The 20,306-nt window shown below is 35.0% G+C and overlaps 1 protein-coding gene across 1 annotated transcript in view; it reads left to right on the forward strand.

Moving 5' to 3' along the window:
- Positions 1 to 782: 782 nt before the first annotated feature.
- Polr2B (RNA polymerase II subunit RpII140) overlaps positions 783 to 20,306 on the forward strand; it is a gene marked incomplete in the record, with an annotated part of 60,646 nt that continues 41,122 nt past the window's right edge. The window contains 6 exon segments of the mRNA XM_081734592.1: positions 783 to 950; positions 6,922 to 7,145; positions 8,942 to 9,146; positions 11,065 to 11,192; positions 15,081 to 15,239; positions 15,554 to 15,718. Of these exon segments, the coding sequence (XP_081590718.1) occupies positions 932 to 950; positions 6,922 to 7,145; positions 8,942 to 9,146; positions 11,065 to 11,192; positions 15,081 to 15,239; positions 15,554 to 15,718 (900 nt within the window).

Here is a 20,306-nt window from a genome sequence, read left to right on the forward strand (position 1 = left end):
AGGATCTTTTACATAGAAGATACGAAATTTTAAGCAAAGTTGACTCATTATTTTAACGATAGTTAAATGAAACTTTAATTTCCATAGTTCTGTTAATAGTATTTTATGATATTGACTGTATCTATTTTAATCTTATTTTATAATTAGCTTTAATCTTGTAATGTAAATATATTAAACTTCTGACAAGGGTCATAACCTACTAATATTCATTCTATATCACAAATTTTCTGGTCTGTTTTAAATGATTGTATAATAGTCCTAACATAGTGCTGTACTTTTGCCAATGAGCTGTTCACAGCACTGAAAATAAAGTTATTATTATTATTATTATTATTATTATTATTATTATTATTATTATTATTATTATTATTATTATTATTATTTAATTACTATAGCGTGGGTAATTGACAAGCAAAATGGGACTTTCAGACACTAGAGATGGGATTTTATAACCTGGTTGGTACCACTAAGGAAGGAAAATACCTTGAACCTGAACCTGAACCTGAACTGGTACCTGTTTGGAAAAATCCCATATCGTGGGAGTTTTTGACCTTATTTTCTCGGAAAGGGATAATAAGCAGGATATATGGGATTTTTCGAGAAGATCGAAATTTAAGGCTTATTCATTTAGATATTGTAAAAAGTGAGTAACACAGAGAAATTTAATTTTTAATGTTGTAGCATACTTGTAATTAGTATAACGTGGGAAATTCACATGTAAAATGGGATTTTTTGCCTCTCGACATGGGATTTCATATTGTTTCAGGTTGGCATCACTGGTACGTCCTGGTAGCGCAGAAGTTGCAGAAGGTTGTGTGCATACAATTTGTGGATTGTGATGTAAAAGAAACGTTTTGTAGAATAAATAGTGAATATTTCTTGTAAATAATTTTTGTATGTGCTTTGTTTCGTGCAACAAGTTATATTGAAAATGTATGACCTAGACGAAGGTGAGTATTATATTATAAGAAATATGAAAACTATAAGTGAATAACATACTGGTAAGTGAGCCAAATCGGTAAGCTGTAAGATAATCCAACTTCACATTTTATAATCGGTAAGTTATCATATAGATGATTAAACGCTCGAACGCTACGTGTATGTCGCATCATCTTTGGGATAAACATATAATTTATGAACAAACTGAATTTTACTAATGAGACAGGATATCGACACAACTCGCAGCAAAAGTGTCAGAATAACAACTGCCCCATATGTAGAAAACAAGTTTAGTGCCAAACATCAGAAGATTATGCACATTAAAGATAGTCCGCTTTAAAAAAAAAAAAAAAAAAGGCTTGTGTATAGCTCGCTGCCCCCGGTTACTTGTCACCGGAACTGGAGGAGTCACTACTACTGTTACTACTACTACTACTACATACTACTACTACTACATATATCGAGAACAGAATCCAACCGTTCCTCCTCCTACTACTACCACTACTTATACTAAAGCTTCCTTATTACAAAATTTACATCTTAAATCTTTATAAGATGCGATTCCGATTCATTATGAAATAATATGAATCATTAGAATCACTATGATTCGTTAAAAATCACTGGGGGGAGCGGGCTATACTCCATCAAAAAAAAAAAAAAAACTGCCTGGGGTGCCTTAAAAATTTTCTTAGGGTTGCAGTTAAAATTATGGGTGCAGATTCACTTTACGACGACTTCCCTTAGCGGGTGTGAATATGCGAATGGATGTCATACATACGACTATGCAAAAACACAAACCAATTTATGCAATGTAGCCACTGAAGAGAGAATGGTTTTTAACTGAGCCAGGGCAGGAGCGCAGCAGTGCAGGGAGCAGGCGCATTAGCGATGGAAGATTTGCGAATAAACGAGAATAATGCAAAGCTTTTGTTATCGCAGGACAATGTTTAGCAGAAGAAATCCAGCTTTTTTTTTTCTAAAAAAAATGGGCAAATTTTTACTTTGACTCCAACTGTGACTTCAACCGATTCATGTGATCCGGTTCCCGGAGCAGTTTAGGAATCATTCCTAAACTGCTCCCGGAACCGGATCACATGAATCGATTACAATTACTAACACAGTAAAAGTAATGTACGATGTTAAGAATTATACTATAAGTACAAGGGCCACAATGTTACTATACGATGTTAAGAATTATACTATAAGTACAAGGGCCACAATGTTACTATACGATGTTAAGAATTATACTATAAGTACAAGGGCCACAATGTTACTATACGAAGTTAAGAATTATACTATAAGTACAAGGGCCACAATGTTACTAAACATCAATTCAGGTGAAGCGGTGACTATGAATTTTGAGATCTAAATGGGGGGCTACCGCCCCCAACCCCCCCGCTCAAGTACCATAAAAACATCCAAAATAATAATAAATAATCACACCACTACTATAAAGCTAAGATAAGAAGGGAAAAATTAAAAAAAAAAAACACTCGTCTCTAATCATAAATCAGTGCATGACAAAGAAAAAAAAATACATCTCAACAAGACAATAGGACAAGCAGCAGCAAACCAAATACTTTGCCTAATACTCAAATGCAAAACAAATCAAGAATAAAAATAATATGAATTAAAAAAAGAAAACACTCACCATTTCGCCATAGGAGAAATCTCATGAATAATGAACTCATAACTGCTGATTCCACACACGAAAAAATAAGATACCAAGAACTCATGCACAATACTCAACATTACTGAAAAATGTTCCTTTCCGCACACACGTCGTTTTATTAAACCGAGCACACTTGCTATTATTACAAACAAGAAACCAATAAACGTCCACTTTTAGAATACGTCGAAAATATCTTCAGTTTAGACCACAACTATGATAGGTTTTCTCTAACTCAATTCAACCAATTCAATTACGCGCTCCCGCATGCCACAAACAGCTGCACACACATACATGCACACAGAACATGTGACTACTAACCAACTACCATATGACTACACAAACACCTAGTGGGAAAAATATGAACTAAGACGTCACACCAAAAGCACGAACAGTTCTAACAAGTGACTCACGCACAAACAGTTCCAGGAAGTAACTGAACCTATAAGAACCGATTAAAGTCACAGTTGGAGTCAAAGTAAAGACTTACCTCTTTATTACATTATATTAGTGTAGGTGTTCGGCATAATTTTCGAAAAAAATTGACAGAATTTCGTTTATTTCTATTTAGTTAGTTTTGCTTAGTTCAGTTTTGGTTAGATTTGGTTGGGTTATGTTAGGTCTGAGTACATCTTCCAGTTCTCCCGTAAATTTTGTATTTTGTATGTACTTCTGAACCCCGTCTGCTAAACATTTACCGTTATCGTATAACATCAGAGCGCTTTGCATGATTTCATAGGGCTTCATTCGGGCAGACGGTTCTACCATATAGAAAATTTTTAGATAAAGTACGGTATGAAACACTTTTCTAAAGGAATAAGAGTGTGAATGTTATTACTGTTAGTGCACAGTATGAAAGGAATTTTGAGTGTTAGTGAAAGTACTATATGTGTAAGTTTATCCGTACCCCCGTCGCTGACGCGCCTCGCAACCCCTCGCTCCCTGCTCCACTCGTGCCCTGACTTGGTTAGATAGCAAGGTGGTTCATGCGCAAGTCTTTAGCCATTTCATTCAATTGAATCGTTCAATAAACCGATTTATAAAGAACTGATTCCTCGGAACAGTTCGTTAAATGTCACCAGAAAGCAGTTCCTTACGAATCGAATCTGTTAGAAATCCTAGCGGTTCCGACTGTGATGATTCTACTATTATTTACAACATTTCATATTTCAAGTATTAATACATACAGGACTGGGTGAATTTCGTATCGTATCAATTCTAACCGACAAAACTTAAAATACATTACACATTAAATAATAGATTCAACTACAACAAGAACCACCACACTTTTATAATGAAAAATAAAGCACATGACATGGGGCAAGCCCTTCTAACCCCATTACAGTTTAAAAAAACTACAGTTAAGTACATTGGAAATTTCACAGAACTATGTACTTGAAATGAAACAACAGCAAACAAAACCAAATAAATATTTTACAACTACGGAAAAAATAAATCCTGATATTTCAGTGCTGCGTGTACAGTTCCACAGGATGCCTCATAAATAATACTTTTGCCCGATTCTGTAACCGGAACAAAATTTCCTATTTCATAAATAATGTCCAAATTGCAACATCATCCCTTCTGACATACGCATGGAGCTCAAACTCCTCTTCAAATGTCACCAAAAATTCTGAATAGTTTGCGTATATTCCCCTCTTACAACGTCCACAAAGTTATAAGAATTGCTCACAGTCAAATGCTTCCACTGACCACTATCTAACGATGAGTATCCTTTCCAGCAATTCATGCTTAATACAGGTCCAAATAAACTTTCATAAATAATATTCTCATACTTCGTAACTCCAGACACAAACTTGAAGCGAAGTAAAAGAATATCACGTACTTCCTACTTAAATCCGTTAATAAAACTGACATTGCATTGCGTTTGCTCTTTTTAACAAACGCTGCAACTCCTCCTAAGGTCCAATAATTTCACAGTGTAACAAAATCTATAAGTATCAGTATCAGTTTCTCACACTAATTTCGACAGCCTGACACCACGATCATAGTAAGAGTTTGGAAACGAACCACTTGCACCTACAACTAGCCATGTGAAACATTGAGGACGGCGACACAAGATATCCATAATTCCCCGTTCAAACAAAATAAAACATCAACTGCACAACATCACGTACCACATGACGATACCAGCAACCAAGTTAGCGGAGCAGGTATGCCCTCAAAACCGGAATCGAAAGATCAAATCACTGAATCGAAAAAATGAATGAAATGGCGAAATAAAGGACTTGCCGGTTCGTGTTTTATGCACTGTAGTTTTTGCCCATACGTCCGCATTGTATTTATACTAAGCCCTCCTAAAGTCAATCTGCAAGTAGTAATGGAGCTCTTCATTTAGTTCATGCTCTGCTAAAAGAAATACAAAGCTCTAACCTAAAAATGTAAGAAATGTGTCAAAATTTGGTAATGCTTTTCACAGTATTGACTCTGTTCTTGTAAACATAAAATACACGTTCCCTACATTGTGCAGAAAGATTGCCTTGGTGGAAATCAATATGTTTCACAGTCGTCTCCTGCATTGTGTAGAAATGCTTCGCCAGTGGAAACTAATATCTTCGACAGTACTCTTTCGTATGCACTCTCTCATTTTAATCGTAATTACCTTTTGTATTTTACTATGTATTCTCAATCTGCACCATAAGTTCCTATCACCGTAAGTTTTCTCTGCGGAATGTTTTACCAAGAAGTACGAAATTTTCATTTCAGTCATAATCATGACCTCGAGACTAGGTTAATCCAGGGCTCTTAGCGAGTCATTTTTTTAAAAAAATAAAAGTTACTTTTTTTCAAATTGGTCCCTAAAAGTTACTTTTTTCAAGTTTTTCACTAAAAGTTACTTTGGGGGTGGGGTAAAGTAAATTTTTCGTGTGATTTATGTTTTCATTGACAATTTTCTAAGAAAAATATTAAAATAAATGGATAAAGACAAACATAATCCACATTATTTGCTTTGATCGAACATGTTAAATCATTACGTATTGCAGCTATGATCCAGCCGTCCCTAATTTGTTGAAAAAGAAATTAAAATTCAATTTATGCCCAAGTTTGGCATCAAGGTTTAAAGTTACTTTTTGATGAGATTTTGGTCACTTTTCAACTATTTAGAAGAGACCTGACCACTTTGAGCCCTGGTTAATGGATAGTATAATTTTCAGAGGACGGAGTCATATGTCTTCCAGCCCATAGTGTGGCTGAAAAGATGAATGATTAGCTTGCTTACTCTGAGATACTGTAGTTCAATATCTTCCGTGCTGTTAAAGATTTAGTATTATAATTTAGTTTGTATCAGCTGTACTTTGTTCTTGTTTCAAAACAGGAGGTTTGAATAAAACTCATTCCAACTAATAAACATCACAGTAGCCTGAAAAGAACAATGTGGAACTTTGACGATGTATGCTGGAAACTCAGAACGGATTCTGTAACTGATATGTTAATTTCAAACCAAAATATCAGTTTGAAATTAACATATCAGTTGCAGAATTACTTCTAGGATAAGTTCCGCTAGTAAATTCAGAATTGCATATAAACGAACTAAATAAATTAATACTTGATACTGATAAATCGGATGCAAGTTTATTGTCTTAAATTGCTAAAGGAAGATGCTTGTAGAATTTAAAGGAAATGTTTAATATAATGTTTTACCACGGTTATCTTTCCAGATATGAAAGCCGACATTTGCATTCACGCAGAATCTATACAAGCTATGCTTCAGAACTCAATTCGCGCCTAGGAAGGATTTAATGTATTAAAAATCCGATTGTTACTTCCTTGCATTAATGTATAATGACCATACAGTAGTCAGAAGTGTTTTGAATATAGATACTGAATTATCCAGGCACAACAGTTAGATTGTGGTACAGTCAGCGACAAGAGTTCGTAAGATTTATTTGGGGAATAACTGTGGTATGGCTGGAACGTACAGAAATTACATTCTTTTTAATTTACTGAAAACTACTCGAATTGTCCTTCCATTCTAAAGTTATTTACGAAATTATTTTCATCAAACGGAAAGAACTTTTTTCGCTGACTGTACAAGCCATGTGGTCAAGTAAAGAGCACCGACTTCAAGAGTGAGAGGGTGTATGGCTATTGTGGGAAGTGGACTGGCTAGCGTAGTGGTTCGCGCATCGGCACGGTACGCCGAAGCTCCCGTGTTTGAGTTCCGGTTCAGTCGTCCACTTTTCTATTCTTTGTATATCATCAAGAGTTAACCATTTTTGAAATGCCTGTTATTTAATGATTAGACATTATTTTTATTAAGTATGTACATTTTACTTTTACCTTATTTTCAGACCAATACGAGGAGGAAGATGGCGAGGAGATATCGTCCGAGTTGTGGCAGGAAGCGTGCTGGATCGTAATTAACGCTTATTTCGATGAGAAGGGTCTCGTGAGACAGCAGTTAGACTCTTTCGATGAATTTATTCAGATGTCTGTGCAGCGTATTGTGGAAGATTCACCACAAATTGATCTGCAGGCAGAAGCTCAGCACACTTCGGGAGAAATAGAAACACCTGTAAGCATTGAATCCATTTTTTTTAATGCATGTAGGATGGTGGGTGCCAAATTATGTGTAAAAGTATTTTTTAATCAGAGATTGTTCTTGTTACAAATTCAGACAACGCGATGCAGTATTGTACAGCTTATTGCCTCTAGTTGTGTAATTTAGCATAGGAAGGCCTATTAAATAATGTCCAACTTAGGTTAGCTACTGGCTAAGTCTTCCAGAGTTACCCTTTAACTTGTCGTTTAAATGCAGATTCTGATCATTCCTTTTCTTAAATGATCCTGGTTTAGAGTACGGGCTAATACAGAACATTCAAAGAGCTTCAGTTTGAAATAACTCTGAAGTTGTTATTTCAACCTTTTCAGGACTATCGGCTCAAGGACTGAGCCAGCAGTTTAAACCTTCGTAACCCGGTTCCTAATCAACGTAGAGAGATGATTTAGTTGTCTATCTCTTCACGAAGGATGAAACTTTCCAGTGGTGTGCATTTCATCCACATCCCGTCCTGGAGCGGAAGGGAAGGGGGGAAATTTGGATGTTTTTTGTTCCTCCTCTCCCTCAGCATTTGGAGGGGGGAGAAACTTGTTCCAATTGTCACAGAGAGCACAAAAGTTACCTCGTTGGAATCTGTGTCCCATAAAATTTCCAGCGAAGTATGGCTTATATCTCTGTGACAATCAGGAGCGTCGCTAGGGCTGCTAACGTCAGGGTAGACCAAAATATATTTCGAAAAATATGTACAGGGTCATTCTCGTAAGGAATGGTTTTTGCCTATACACAGAGGGCTGCGCAATTTCTGCTTCGCACGAAAATAATTGTCTGAGTGAGAGAAAACACGGAATGTTAAGTCTTCACAACAGACATGGAAAGTGAAGTAGTTTCTCCCGCTGTTTGAAAGTTAGAACAGCTGAGGGGACATCCCAGTATCTAAAATAGATCAACAAATCACGTCACGATGTCAGTGGTAAATAAAAAATAAGTAAATACATAAAATATTTTTTAAAAAGTAGATATTTGCATGATATACCGTTATCACTGGTGACCTAACTGCTTTCGACAACTGGTACTTCAATACAGAAAGAGACCGTTACACAAACGTAAAATCTTAAAAGGTAAGATAATTTTTAACATGTATATGAATTGTCCAATTCAAAACTGATTATCCTGAATCTAATTTTCTGGTTTTGAAATTTCATACCCTGATGTAATCTCTTTGTAAAACCAAAGGCCGGGGGACACTCATACTTTGTATGTGAGAGATACTGGCGATCATCATTTTTGGATTGGCGAGTGCATCTGACTTCGAAATTTTGTGCCCTGTTCGACGAGTTTGGCACGGGGATCACAAAATTTGTGTTCTATAATCTTTACAGCGAGGTATCTTTCTTGTCCCTATGTGACAGTTAGAACGGGTACTAGGGCCGCCGACGTAAAGGTGTACGATATTCTTGAAATCCCTGTCCGTCCTGAAAAGGTTAAACTAAAGCAATTGTTTCTGCTTTGTTAGTCGTTCGTTAATAATATTTTGTAAATTAGAGTTTGAAATAACTGCTCTTATTTCTGCTGTGAAGGAAAACTCAGGCTAAAGAAAACGAGAATAACGGGTAGCTAAAATTAAGCATGATGTGCTGGAAAATATATAAATGTAATATGGTAGTAAATAAATATTAAAAGAAGCTGACAACTACTTTTCCTTTAAAAACCATATCGTACACTTGCTAATCAATAAAATAATGAATAATAAAATCTCTGTGTTATACATTTCTATGTTCTTAGTAAAATGTTTGCTTCTCTGTTGGATGTAGCCTCGCTACCTGCTGAAATTCGAACAAATCTACTTGTCGAAACCAACCCATTGGGAGAAGGATGGAGCACCCACGCCAATGATGCCGAACGAGGCTAGATTGAGAAACTTAACGTATTCTGCCCCACTGTACGTGGATATCACAAAGACCGTTATCAAAGAAGGTGAAGACCCTGTGGAGACACAACATCAAAAGACTTTTATAGGTGAGTCGAAATAATACAAGGTGATGTATGTTTAGAACAAGAAGTACGTGATTTATGTAGGCACTTCCTTCAATATAATGGAAATGAACATTTCCTACAAGATGGACTGTTTATCTAGGTACGTTCTTGTAACTTTCGAACTAATGGACAATGAACGCTGAGTTATTGTACGGTGCAAGTGTCGACAGAGGGACATTGTTTGCTATATCCTGTGATACTACCAGATAAACAGTGTTGCCAACCCAACTAGTAACTTTTTTTCCAATGGAACTACGTCAAGTTATTATATATTTCAAATCTACATGCTAAACGAGCAATTTCAATATAACATTTGATATTCAGTGTTGCAAACTAAGGACGCTACAGTATGACAAACACACAGTTTGGTGTCCTTTGTAGCAATAAGGTAAGTGAGACAGACGGGACGATGCACATCCAATACTATGATAGTATCGTGATGCAATGTATTTCGAATGAATAGGAACAAAATAACAAAGAATTGAGAATGAATTTTTTCAAAAGTTTTTATTTCGGAAAAGTACTTAGATAAATATTTCATGTAATTGCATAGATGGCTTTGAATAGGTATTAGGCCTGAGATCATAATGCCGTTTACAGCAATTTGATATCTAAAACCGTTCTAGAAATAAGGTAAATACTGGTAAAGGTTGCAACACTGCTTAATATTACGTAATTCGGATAACTTACTGTAATTTCACGTACCAAAATATTGTTTCAATATTATGGAAGGAAATTAAATCCAATCTTTTGAAAATTGTTCCCATAAATACGTCATTTTAAGCAATATATCAAATTTAATATTTTTTTTCTTATTTCTGGAATATTTTGATATATCAAATTGCTGTAAACGGCATTGACTATTGAAAACCATCTTGAAAAGTAGATATACTTTAATTCTTAAATGACCGTAGTATTTGATTCTAAAGTAGGTACATTGTATGTGGCTTACCCCAACCGTACGGTTTGCGTTATTACTGTTATAGAGTTCTCCAAAATTTGATCGTTTTTCGATGTTTCTCCTAATGTAGCGTTCTTTGCAGCACTATAAAATAAGTATGGTATTGTTAGTTCTTGTTTTACATGTAAATTTTGTATTAATGTGGCGTAATGCCATTTGAAAATATACAACTTTGTTGGGTTGGCAACACTGTTAATCTGTTATATTGTAGATTATGTCAAACAATGTTCCTTTGTCGATATTTACATGGTACGAAATTTTCATATTTTGTATGTATTATTTTAAAAATTACAAGGGCATATCAAGATAAATGGTCCATCTTGTATATATTAATAACTCCGATTGTTTCGCCAGATACACTTCCAGTATCCAAGAAGAGTGTGTCTCGAAATCGAGCGAATGGAACATATGAATTAAATTTTATATTCACATAGAATGTTTTGAGAACATAGTCGTAATATTTTTTTGCTATATTTCGAATAATGCCTTTTTATCATCAGAATTTCTTGAGTGACTATTACATGATACTTGAGACGTCACGATAATTTGTAGATTTGATAAACACTTCTAAGATAATCACTTCATATGAAAATTCACTATTTATAGTTTAGAAGAAAAGTGTCTGAACACATATATAAAGGAGGAAATATTACTACCTATGTAGTGCGTTATGGGTTATTATTTTTCTGCAATATTTAGGAAACCTAACTGTTTGCTTATTCGTGTAGTTTTGTTCACCGGTTTACTTTAACAGCTCCCTACTCCATGTTACTTCCTTTAGTGTTCGGGGAAAAGGATAACTTCAGCGCTTAAGGTCGAAATTAAGTAGATTAGTATGCTTTCTCCTCCTCCTCTTGTGAGAATTGATAAACTATACACCGGACAGTTTATGATGTGCCTACAATCTACTTTTTCTCAGCTTTATCTTTTTTGTTACAGGGAAAATTCCAATTATGTTAAGATCAACGTATTGCCTGTTAAATGGATTGACTGATCGTGATCTCACTGAATTGAACGAGTGTCCACTAGATCCAGGAGGCTATTTCATCATCAACGGGTCAGAAAAGGTACACTTGGTATATGCGATGTGTACAGTTAGGTTTTATAATAAAACAGGGATGAAAATAACTAACAAAATTTTACTAGCCCAGGAAAAAAGCTACTAGCCCACATCGCACAATAGAAATCATTTAGTTATCTTCGGTATTATATTAAATACTCGCCCGCACCGATGAACTACGGTGAGTGGGCGAGTTGTTATTTGCATCCCTGTAATAAAATGATAACTAATTTAAAAAATAAAATGTTCCGGTGCATAGATAACGCCAGGAAATCTCTTATGGGGAAAAACATTTATTGATATGCGCAAGCGAATATCTTTGTAATGAAGCTGTAATTACTTAGATTTGTATGTGTATTTGTAGATTGATTTTCAATTTTTCTTCACTCCAGTTTTCGGTATGTCCTTTACAATTACAACGGAAGTGAACTGACTACTTTATCCCTAATTCGTTGAGTTAAGCTACGCCTCCAAGGAACCGAATGTGAACTGCGAACTCCGCTGGATCCGAAAATTTGTGAATGCAGTAAACATCACCGTCTCTTTTTTTTTTTTTTTTTTTTAAGATTCAGTTTAAATTTCATACTTGCAAATTTTTATCTTAAGCTTTTGAAAGAGCGATAACAATATTAGTACTTACTGAAAAGAAGTACCACTTTACTGAAAAGAAGTAATGCCTAATTTCTGTAATATTGCTCTATTGTCTGAATAAATATAATTTTGCTGCCGATTAAGGATCTCATATTCCATTTGTAGGGAGTCTTAAGTTCCCTCCCATGAAGACACCAATGCCCATTTTATTCGTATTATTTTAGCGTGTAATGTGTGTGAATAACTATAATAATTAAGGTTTAATGAGATAAAAACATAAATAAAATGTGGAACTTTCCATGTTGTTATCATTAGTGTAAACAGTGTTAAATTCAGACAAGAATCGTTTGTATTATTCTTAACCCATTTGAACCCGTTGTTCCAAAATTGGAACATTTTTTACTTTACTTTTATTTTTCATATTACGTGAATAAAGGTAACAATTTTTGTATGGACCTCTTCATTTGGCACCAATGGTTTAGCAAATGACGTATCTTTGCCTTGAATTGGCGGGAACGATGTGTGCTGTCGATATTAGTTGCGTTGAATAAGAACAAATTATGGCCTCTCAAAAGAGGTAAGTGAATTTTATGTTCGTTTATGAATTTTCTACCTATATAATACTATTTGGGTAGGAGAAGTATCAAGTTTTCAGTGCATGTAAAATGCAATAATTGATTATGATTGTTATTAATAAAAGCGTTTTATAATTTTGAATGTTCCAATATTGGAACAGCGGGCTCGAACGGGTACGTGAAGTTTGCGTTTTGTTTGTTCCATTATTGGAACAACGGGCGTAAATGTACCCATAAAGTTATGGAATATGGCAATTTTATTGCATGAATTAGTAATTGTTTCGTACATTTTATGAGCGTATTTTTATTTGATGCTATTTGTGCCGCTTTTGAGGGCATTTTGCCCTTACATTCGGAATTTATTGGTCTCATGGAGGAGGGAAAATTTATACACAAAAATTGATTTAATTGTTACACCCACGCAGTACGCTTTTTAGTTGAGTTGAGTTGATTGTGAATTTAACGTTCCTTTCAGCAGCGAGGCTATATGAGAATTGGCCTATTCATTTAAGTGGAATCCGAACCACATGAACTTCCGCCGGAATCGAACCCGGTCTCCCATGCCAAAGGCGTGTACGCTAACCGCTTAGCCACGAAGCAGCTCTTTTTCAGTTGAAACATGACAGCCAAATAGAATTGCAGGTGTCTTGATCGCTCATTCACTGGATCGTACATTTATTTGCCTATATGTAGGAGTTGTTAGGAATGCCTAATTACATTTTGTAACATTTATTATTGATTTCACTTTACTGCAGTGAAATAAAAACAGTAAATTTTGGACATAGATAAAGGCATATTATATAGTTATATTTTATAGGTACTGTAGGGGAATCATTAGGAGCCTACACAATTTTACAGGCCCTGGCCGCTTCCTTTCACTTTTTTCCCCAATGTTATTATGTTGATCACTCCAGTGTAAAATGGCCTTTGAGCTGTATCTGGTAGCTTGTAAATAAATAAATATTTTGTTGTTTTATATTTTAAATGTGTATTTTACAACTTCATATGGATTTTATTTATTTCTAGAAATACTGTTTTATTTCAGATAGAGTGCGAGCGGTTCCGGGTTCGATTCACGGTGCGGGCTCTCGGTCATAAAAGTGTAAGAAGCTTTTCAGACCAGCCATCCTGAATGAGGTTTTCCTGGCTTTTCTCGTTCACACCAACCAAATGCCGGGGTGGTACCTAACATATATGTCCCAGGCCGCTTCCTTCCTTCCCCAACACTTTCTTCATTCCCTTTCCCTGGAGACTGTTCTCGCTGAGTGTCAAACGTGACGGGCTAACATGGCCATAGATGCCCAGAAATGTAAATCCTCCCTCCCCATTTCAGATTGACTGTTGACGAAATTATCAATATACTTGCTAACGGAGAAGATAGTCTTGCTGCAGATATTGTCATTACACCACCAGAAAATGAAGAGTTCTCGGAAGAAGAAAAACAGATATAGAGAGGCTATCTAAAAATTAGTTGCCCGCTAAGGGAGAAGCTTCTTTTACAGTAATGCAAAGCGACCAGCTGAGAAATGAATTTATAGGTGAGTTTGTTGGAGATTAAGCTCTGAAAACTAGTACATGTAATAATAGGCAGCCTTCTGCAAAGTAGCATAACAAAAGTAATTCCAACAACCAGCAATTGTTGGGAGACATATTGCGACCAGTCAACAAAGAAGCAATAAATGAAGTGGGATATGACAAAGAAGGACATTTCATTGTAAAATCAGAAAGACAATCAAGATGTGGACAGTGAAAGGAACACAACATGGAAGTGCTTCTTTTACTTCCATCAGTAGTAAGAATGTGATGTATTGGAAAATAATTATAATGAAAAAATCTGTTATTATGTGGATATGCATAATATTAACATGTTTCAATATTTGTATACTTTGTATCTAATGAATATTGCTAATTATTGTAAAATCTGTATCCTAAAATTTTAACGAAATAATACTTTAGCCTGGCTAAATTGAAATATTTTCTTTCAGAAACCTGTACCCTTTCAGGCCCGTTGTTCCAAAAATGGAACATTGCCGAATTAGGGGTCCATGACATTTTCGTGTACCATAATGTATTTAAATATGTTATTTACCTTTATTTCTACCAATCTGACGGGAACCAAGATTAAATTCGATAAAAAAATAATTTGGGTTCAAATGGGTTAATATGTTAGTACTTGATTTACTCGTATTTTCCCCTAAACACTACTTCTATATACATTTCCCGCGCTGAAAAACTGCATCGCTTCGACGGATAACCCCAGCATGTTGAGATTCGCACCTCTTCGTTGGTCTTTTCTATTCGCAGATCGGAACTAAGTAGTGGAGGGACTTTAATTCAAAATTTGCTTTCGCAATCACACTCCCTACCTACAGAGGTTAATGTGCTGAAGTTAGTCTTCGGGCGATGAACTTTTTGGTTTTTTAGTTTAGTTTTTGCATTTTCTTGAAAAACTGAACATATACACTTCACCCTTAAGATTTAATTTGTTGTTCGTCAGATAAATATTTATTTTGTAATGCTTCCTATATATTGTGTCAAGTTAATTAAAGCAGTACGTACAGGTGTATTATTATTATATTAGTAGAAAACATCACTAGTATATTACAGCGGCAGAATGGAATTAGGAAGTAGCGCTAGATAATTTCGTAATTTTCTGTTACTACCTAAGACAATTATTATTTTAGTATCAGTACATTTGATGTATACTAACATATTTTTATTTTTTGTAGGTTTTAATTGCCCAGGAGAAGATGGCTACTAACACAGTGTACGTATTCAGCATGAAGGATAGCAAATACGCTTATAAAGCTGAAATCCGTTCTTGTTTAGAACATTCTTCACGACCTACTTCCACGTTGTGGGTCAACATGATGGCTAGAGGTGGGCAGGTGAGTCAGCGGTAGCATATTTTTAACGCACATCAGTTTTGCAGTGGTTTACACACAGACAAGTATATTTCTGAAGAAAAATAATAACTTTATGGTTGTTTGTACCTTTTTGGGTAAGGGTAATGTCAAATTTAGTAGAAACTCAAAATATAGGTAAATATCATATAGTCTTTTGAATTTTACTGTAGTCCATGATCAAGGTGTTGATTAGAGGTGTTTTAGATTGCAGCATTCTATAAGTTTCCTTAATTTACATCGAATTATGTAGATATAAGCATAAAATAGTAATGTGATGATACTTTCGTTCTTTACAGAGCATCAAAAAGTCTGCGATTGGACAGCGTATTATTGCCATTTTGCCATACATCAAGCAGGAAATTCCTATAATGATTGTGTTTCGAGCTTTGGGCTTCGTAGCTGATAGAGATATTTTGGAGCACATTATTTACGATTTTGATGACCCCGAAATGATGGAAATGGTAAATTGAAAAATTAATTTTTGTTGTTATTGTTTTTGGTAGTAGAAGTATCAACTAACAGAAATACATCCAACATCGAGCAAAATGGATTACCAACGATACCTTCTTCGTAGCCGCGAAGTTTCAGGATGTCGACAGGTTATATCTTTTTCCGCGTAATTGTAGAGTGATTTTCCTTTTGAACAGTGATAGAAAATTTTTATCATGTCACCTTTATACAACAACTACGCTTCTCTCCGACACAGTGTTGGTCTAAAGCAGGGCCTTGCCGTGGAAAATCAGCGCCCCCATATATTCCAAGCAATTTTTCCTATCTTTTTTCCTTTTTTCTCCCGAACCCCCCCCGACACGGCCCTGGTCTGAGTGCTTTTAAAGGAATGAAAGTGAAACCTACATGCATTCAACACACGTGTGGGTAGTTTAAGGAAAAGTCAGTTCAGGCAAAGTCCGTCTCCTTTATTTAGATAGATTTAAAGTAGATTGATAGAACAATTAGAAATACGAAGACTTCATGTGGATTGATTCTCGACATACATTCCCTTTTATTTTGTTGTCTTTTTACTCCTGGTTGTAAATGTTCTGGCAAGGTTCTAGACGTAATTTGTATATAACAAGAACACGAGCGGTAAATAATTATATTCTGTATCATAAAAGGGTGGACCATTTATCTTGATATGCTTGTAACTTTTAAACTAATGGTCAAAAAACACTGAAATTTTGTATCATGCAAATATCGGCAGGGGACATTGTTTGCCACACTTGTTAGACCAAAATGTTAGCAGTGTTGCTTACTAAACATAAAGTTGTATCTTTTCAAATGACACTACGTCGGGTTATTTCATATTTCAAATTTACATGTTAAAACCTTATCAGATTTGTTATTCAGTTTTGCAAACTAAGGATGCTACAGTATCACAAACGTCCAAATTTTCGTAACATCTACAGTAGTAATAACACAAATGAGACAGACGAGGTAATGCATATTCAAAGTACTTTAATACCTAATACTGTAATCGTGATTATTTTTTGTTTGCGAGATTATTGCAAGAAGTTTTTCAAAAGTCATTATTTCGAAAAACTTCTTAGATAAGTACCTTACTCAGTTGCATGGATGGTTTTCAATAGGTTTTCAATAGGAAACAGCAATTAGATATCTCAAACCGTTCTAAAGAAGTGGTAAAAACTGTAACATAGCTTAAAATTATGAATTCCGAGAACTTACTGTAATTACACGTACCGAAAGTTATAGAAGCAAATATAATGTTACAGTAATGTTATAGAAGCAAAGTAAGTCAAAAATCATTTTTAAGTTCCAAGAAATAAGCCATTTTAAACAATGTATCAAGTTTTACCATTTTTTATATCTCCCGAATGGTTTGAGATATGAAAGTGCTGTAAACTGCATTATTATCTTTATTGACAACCATATACATATTTTTAAATGATACTTATCTAAACACTTTTTCGAAATAATCTTTCGAGATCTTTCTTTGAAAAAAAAAAATGAAATCTTTCAGTTTAACGTCCCACGGTTATGCCTTTAGGTTAAGGAAGACGATGGTTAAAACAAGTAATGATGATGATGATGATAATGGAAAATTCAGTGGAATGAGAATGTAGGAGTAACCGAGAAAACAAACTGACCGATATTGTTCACAACAAATTTACTTGGCCGGGGATCGAATCAGAGATCCCATGTACAAGAGGTAAGCGCTCTACCACTGAGCCATCGTGCTCCGCCACTAAAGTACTTTAAAAAAGAAAAAAAAACTAAAATTGTCAGCTCCTTGTCTATACTTGTTAGAAATACGCCGTATGATGACTATAGTATCCGACATTAAGGTGTTTTGGATGTGCGTTACTCAATCTGTCTCACTTACGGTATTACTGTTGTAGAATCCTCCGAAATTTGATAGCTTTTCGATGTTTGTAATAATGTAGCTTCCGTAGTTTATAACATTACATGACTAGTATTGTATGTTTTCATTTTACATGTAGATTTGAAATATATAATAACCTGACTTAGTGCGGTTTGAAAAAATAAAACTTTATATTTGGTTGGCAACATTGTTAACCTTACAGACGCACAGTATATGCCAGTTTCCCTTTGCTACTAACTGCGGGGCGCAAACTTCCAGCCTTTTTTGTCCATTACTTTAGAAGTTACAAGGACGTATCGAGATGAATAGTCCACCTTGTATACATGGAATTCGTAAACAACACCAACAAATTGAGAAATGATTCCTCACTCGAAAACATAAAAATATTGTAGACCAACGTGGGTGCACGTGTGTGTGTCACGTTCATGTTTTTATAAAAATAATAATTTCCAAACTTCATTGGTGTTGTTTCCGAACATCCTGCATACAATGAAATTACAAATTGAATTTTTATATGGTTCTATTTCCCTCGGTTCTGATGTTTAGGAAAATGAGGGGTTGTACAGTCCGCAGCAAAAAACCTGCAACATAAGTATGTAAGTACTGTGAAACGACGAAGTCTTTTGCTCCATAATAAGTGTGCAGGGGAGGACGCCGAAGTGTCTTATGGGGCGATTCGTGCCATTTAGACGTTATGTTGATTCCCTGGGCTATTAGGTGTAATTTCACAATAAACTTACATGCTCATATTGCAGGTTTTTTGATGCGGACTATACAACGATTTGAATTGTTCTCTTTTAAGTATGTTACATTTCTGTGGTACATATAAGTAGAGATGCAAGGGCTCGGAAAAAAACCGGCTTTTTTGAAAAAAACTCGGTTTTTTCTGCTTCGCTTTTTTGCTTGGGAAATTTTGGGCTTTTTTGAAAATTCTGCTTTAAATTGATAAACCAGATTTTGTTTCGCTTCTCTAGAACACAAAAAGTCATTTAATTAGTGGTTGATGCCGATAATAATATAAAACCTCGAAAATAAACCATGAATTTCGAAAAGATATTTCAAACCGTTTTACTTCTCAACATATTTACATTATGAATTCCAAAGGATTAACCAATGTATATGATAAGATTTTTTTTAACCTCCTACATACAAAAGTAAGCAGGGTTGGCAAGAGCCATGGTTGTTTTTGAAAATGCCAAAAACCCGTTTTTTGGCGGGAGTTTAAACTAGGCTTTTTTGGTTAAACCAGGTTTTTTTGGGTTTAGATATTTTGCTTTATGTATTTATATTACATATTGACAGAAATAAGTTTGTTTCGCCTTGGTGTTATTATGCAACAACGGGGTTATGCTGGAAGAGGTCACATAAGCTTAAAGAAGTCCGGTCAGTAAATTTCTTAAATTGAGAATCTCCCGCCCTAGCCATCGGGAAAATCCCGTCATTACTCTAAATGTAAAACAATAACGGAAAAAATCCTGTTATTGCTTTGCATGTAAAATTTAAAGGTCAACGTATCATAATCAGTACGCTAAAACTGAGGTATTAAATTACAAATTTAGTGCGTACATATCATTGAAAGTACAATCCAAGCTAATGTTGGAAGCTACGTAGGCAATCGTTAAATTTTGTCAATTTATATCAGTATATTTAAGCAACCTTGGCTTCTTTATAAAACAACAGCATTCAGGCATGCAGAAATATACAATTTAGTTTCGTTTCGTATGTTCAGGCTTAACATCCTTACGTAATACCGAGGTTATCAAGGAGAAGACTTTCGCTTAAAGTGACATCCGAACCGCTACTTTGTTTACGCATGAAAGAAGGGTTGTGGTTCGACCGAGAATTGAACATGGGACATCTTGATATTTTTTTTCGGTTTAAACCAGTTGTTTATTTAAAAAAAAAAAAAAAGAAAAACAGCTGGTGTAAACCTGCCAACCCTAAAAGTAAATACTTCTTTTAAAAAAATACTCAAATAAGTAGCAAAATTCTATGTAGTATTTTTACTTCAAAATATTCCATACCCTCTTTTTGGAACAAAATAAAATTAAAATAAAACATAAGAAAAATACTTAGATTTATATGATACACTTAAAGGCTGCACACCTAGAGCTTTTGGTTTTGTATATTCTTGAAATTCTACAGTTTTATATAAGCACCATCACGGTTTATTCAGTCCTCAAGTTTTCTGTATTTTTAACAAGAGGGATTGAACATGAAGGGTGTGAGATAAGAACATGGTAACCCATAATTTTACTATTTTAAGAAATTAGAAATTTTCTGCTGCACAATCCATTTTGAAAGTCGGAAAGCTGATTTTTCACATAAGTCTATACATGAGGGATTAAACGAAGCGGTATGCGTTGCTGCCTATCTGATGCTGTGTAACTCAGCAATTGAAAATTTGTTAGTTACCATGTTCTTGGCTCACACCCTTCATATCATTATGGAACTCTCCCCACCTCACCAACACACACAAAAAAAGGATACGGAATATATTTAAGTTAAGATAAATACAACTGCACAACAAATATGATTGACTGGAGCTTTTGCGCTTCTATCGAGAAGTCCGGAATTCAACTCAGCATTCGACCATTCTGACAAAACTTTTCTTCATTCCATCTATGAAGTAGAAATAGTGCGTGTACTGTGAGTTGGCTGACTTCATTTCTTATTGTTTTTAAATCGTTATTATTACTAATTATCAG

The sequence above is a fragment of the Thermobia domestica genome, chromosome 12, assembly GCF_964235325.1.
Source record: "Thermobia domestica chromosome 12, izTheDome1.hap1.1, whole genome shotgun sequence".
NCBI classification, from domain to species: domain Eukaryota; kingdom Metazoa; phylum Arthropoda; class Insecta; order Zygentoma; family Lepismatidae; genus Thermobia; species Thermobia domestica.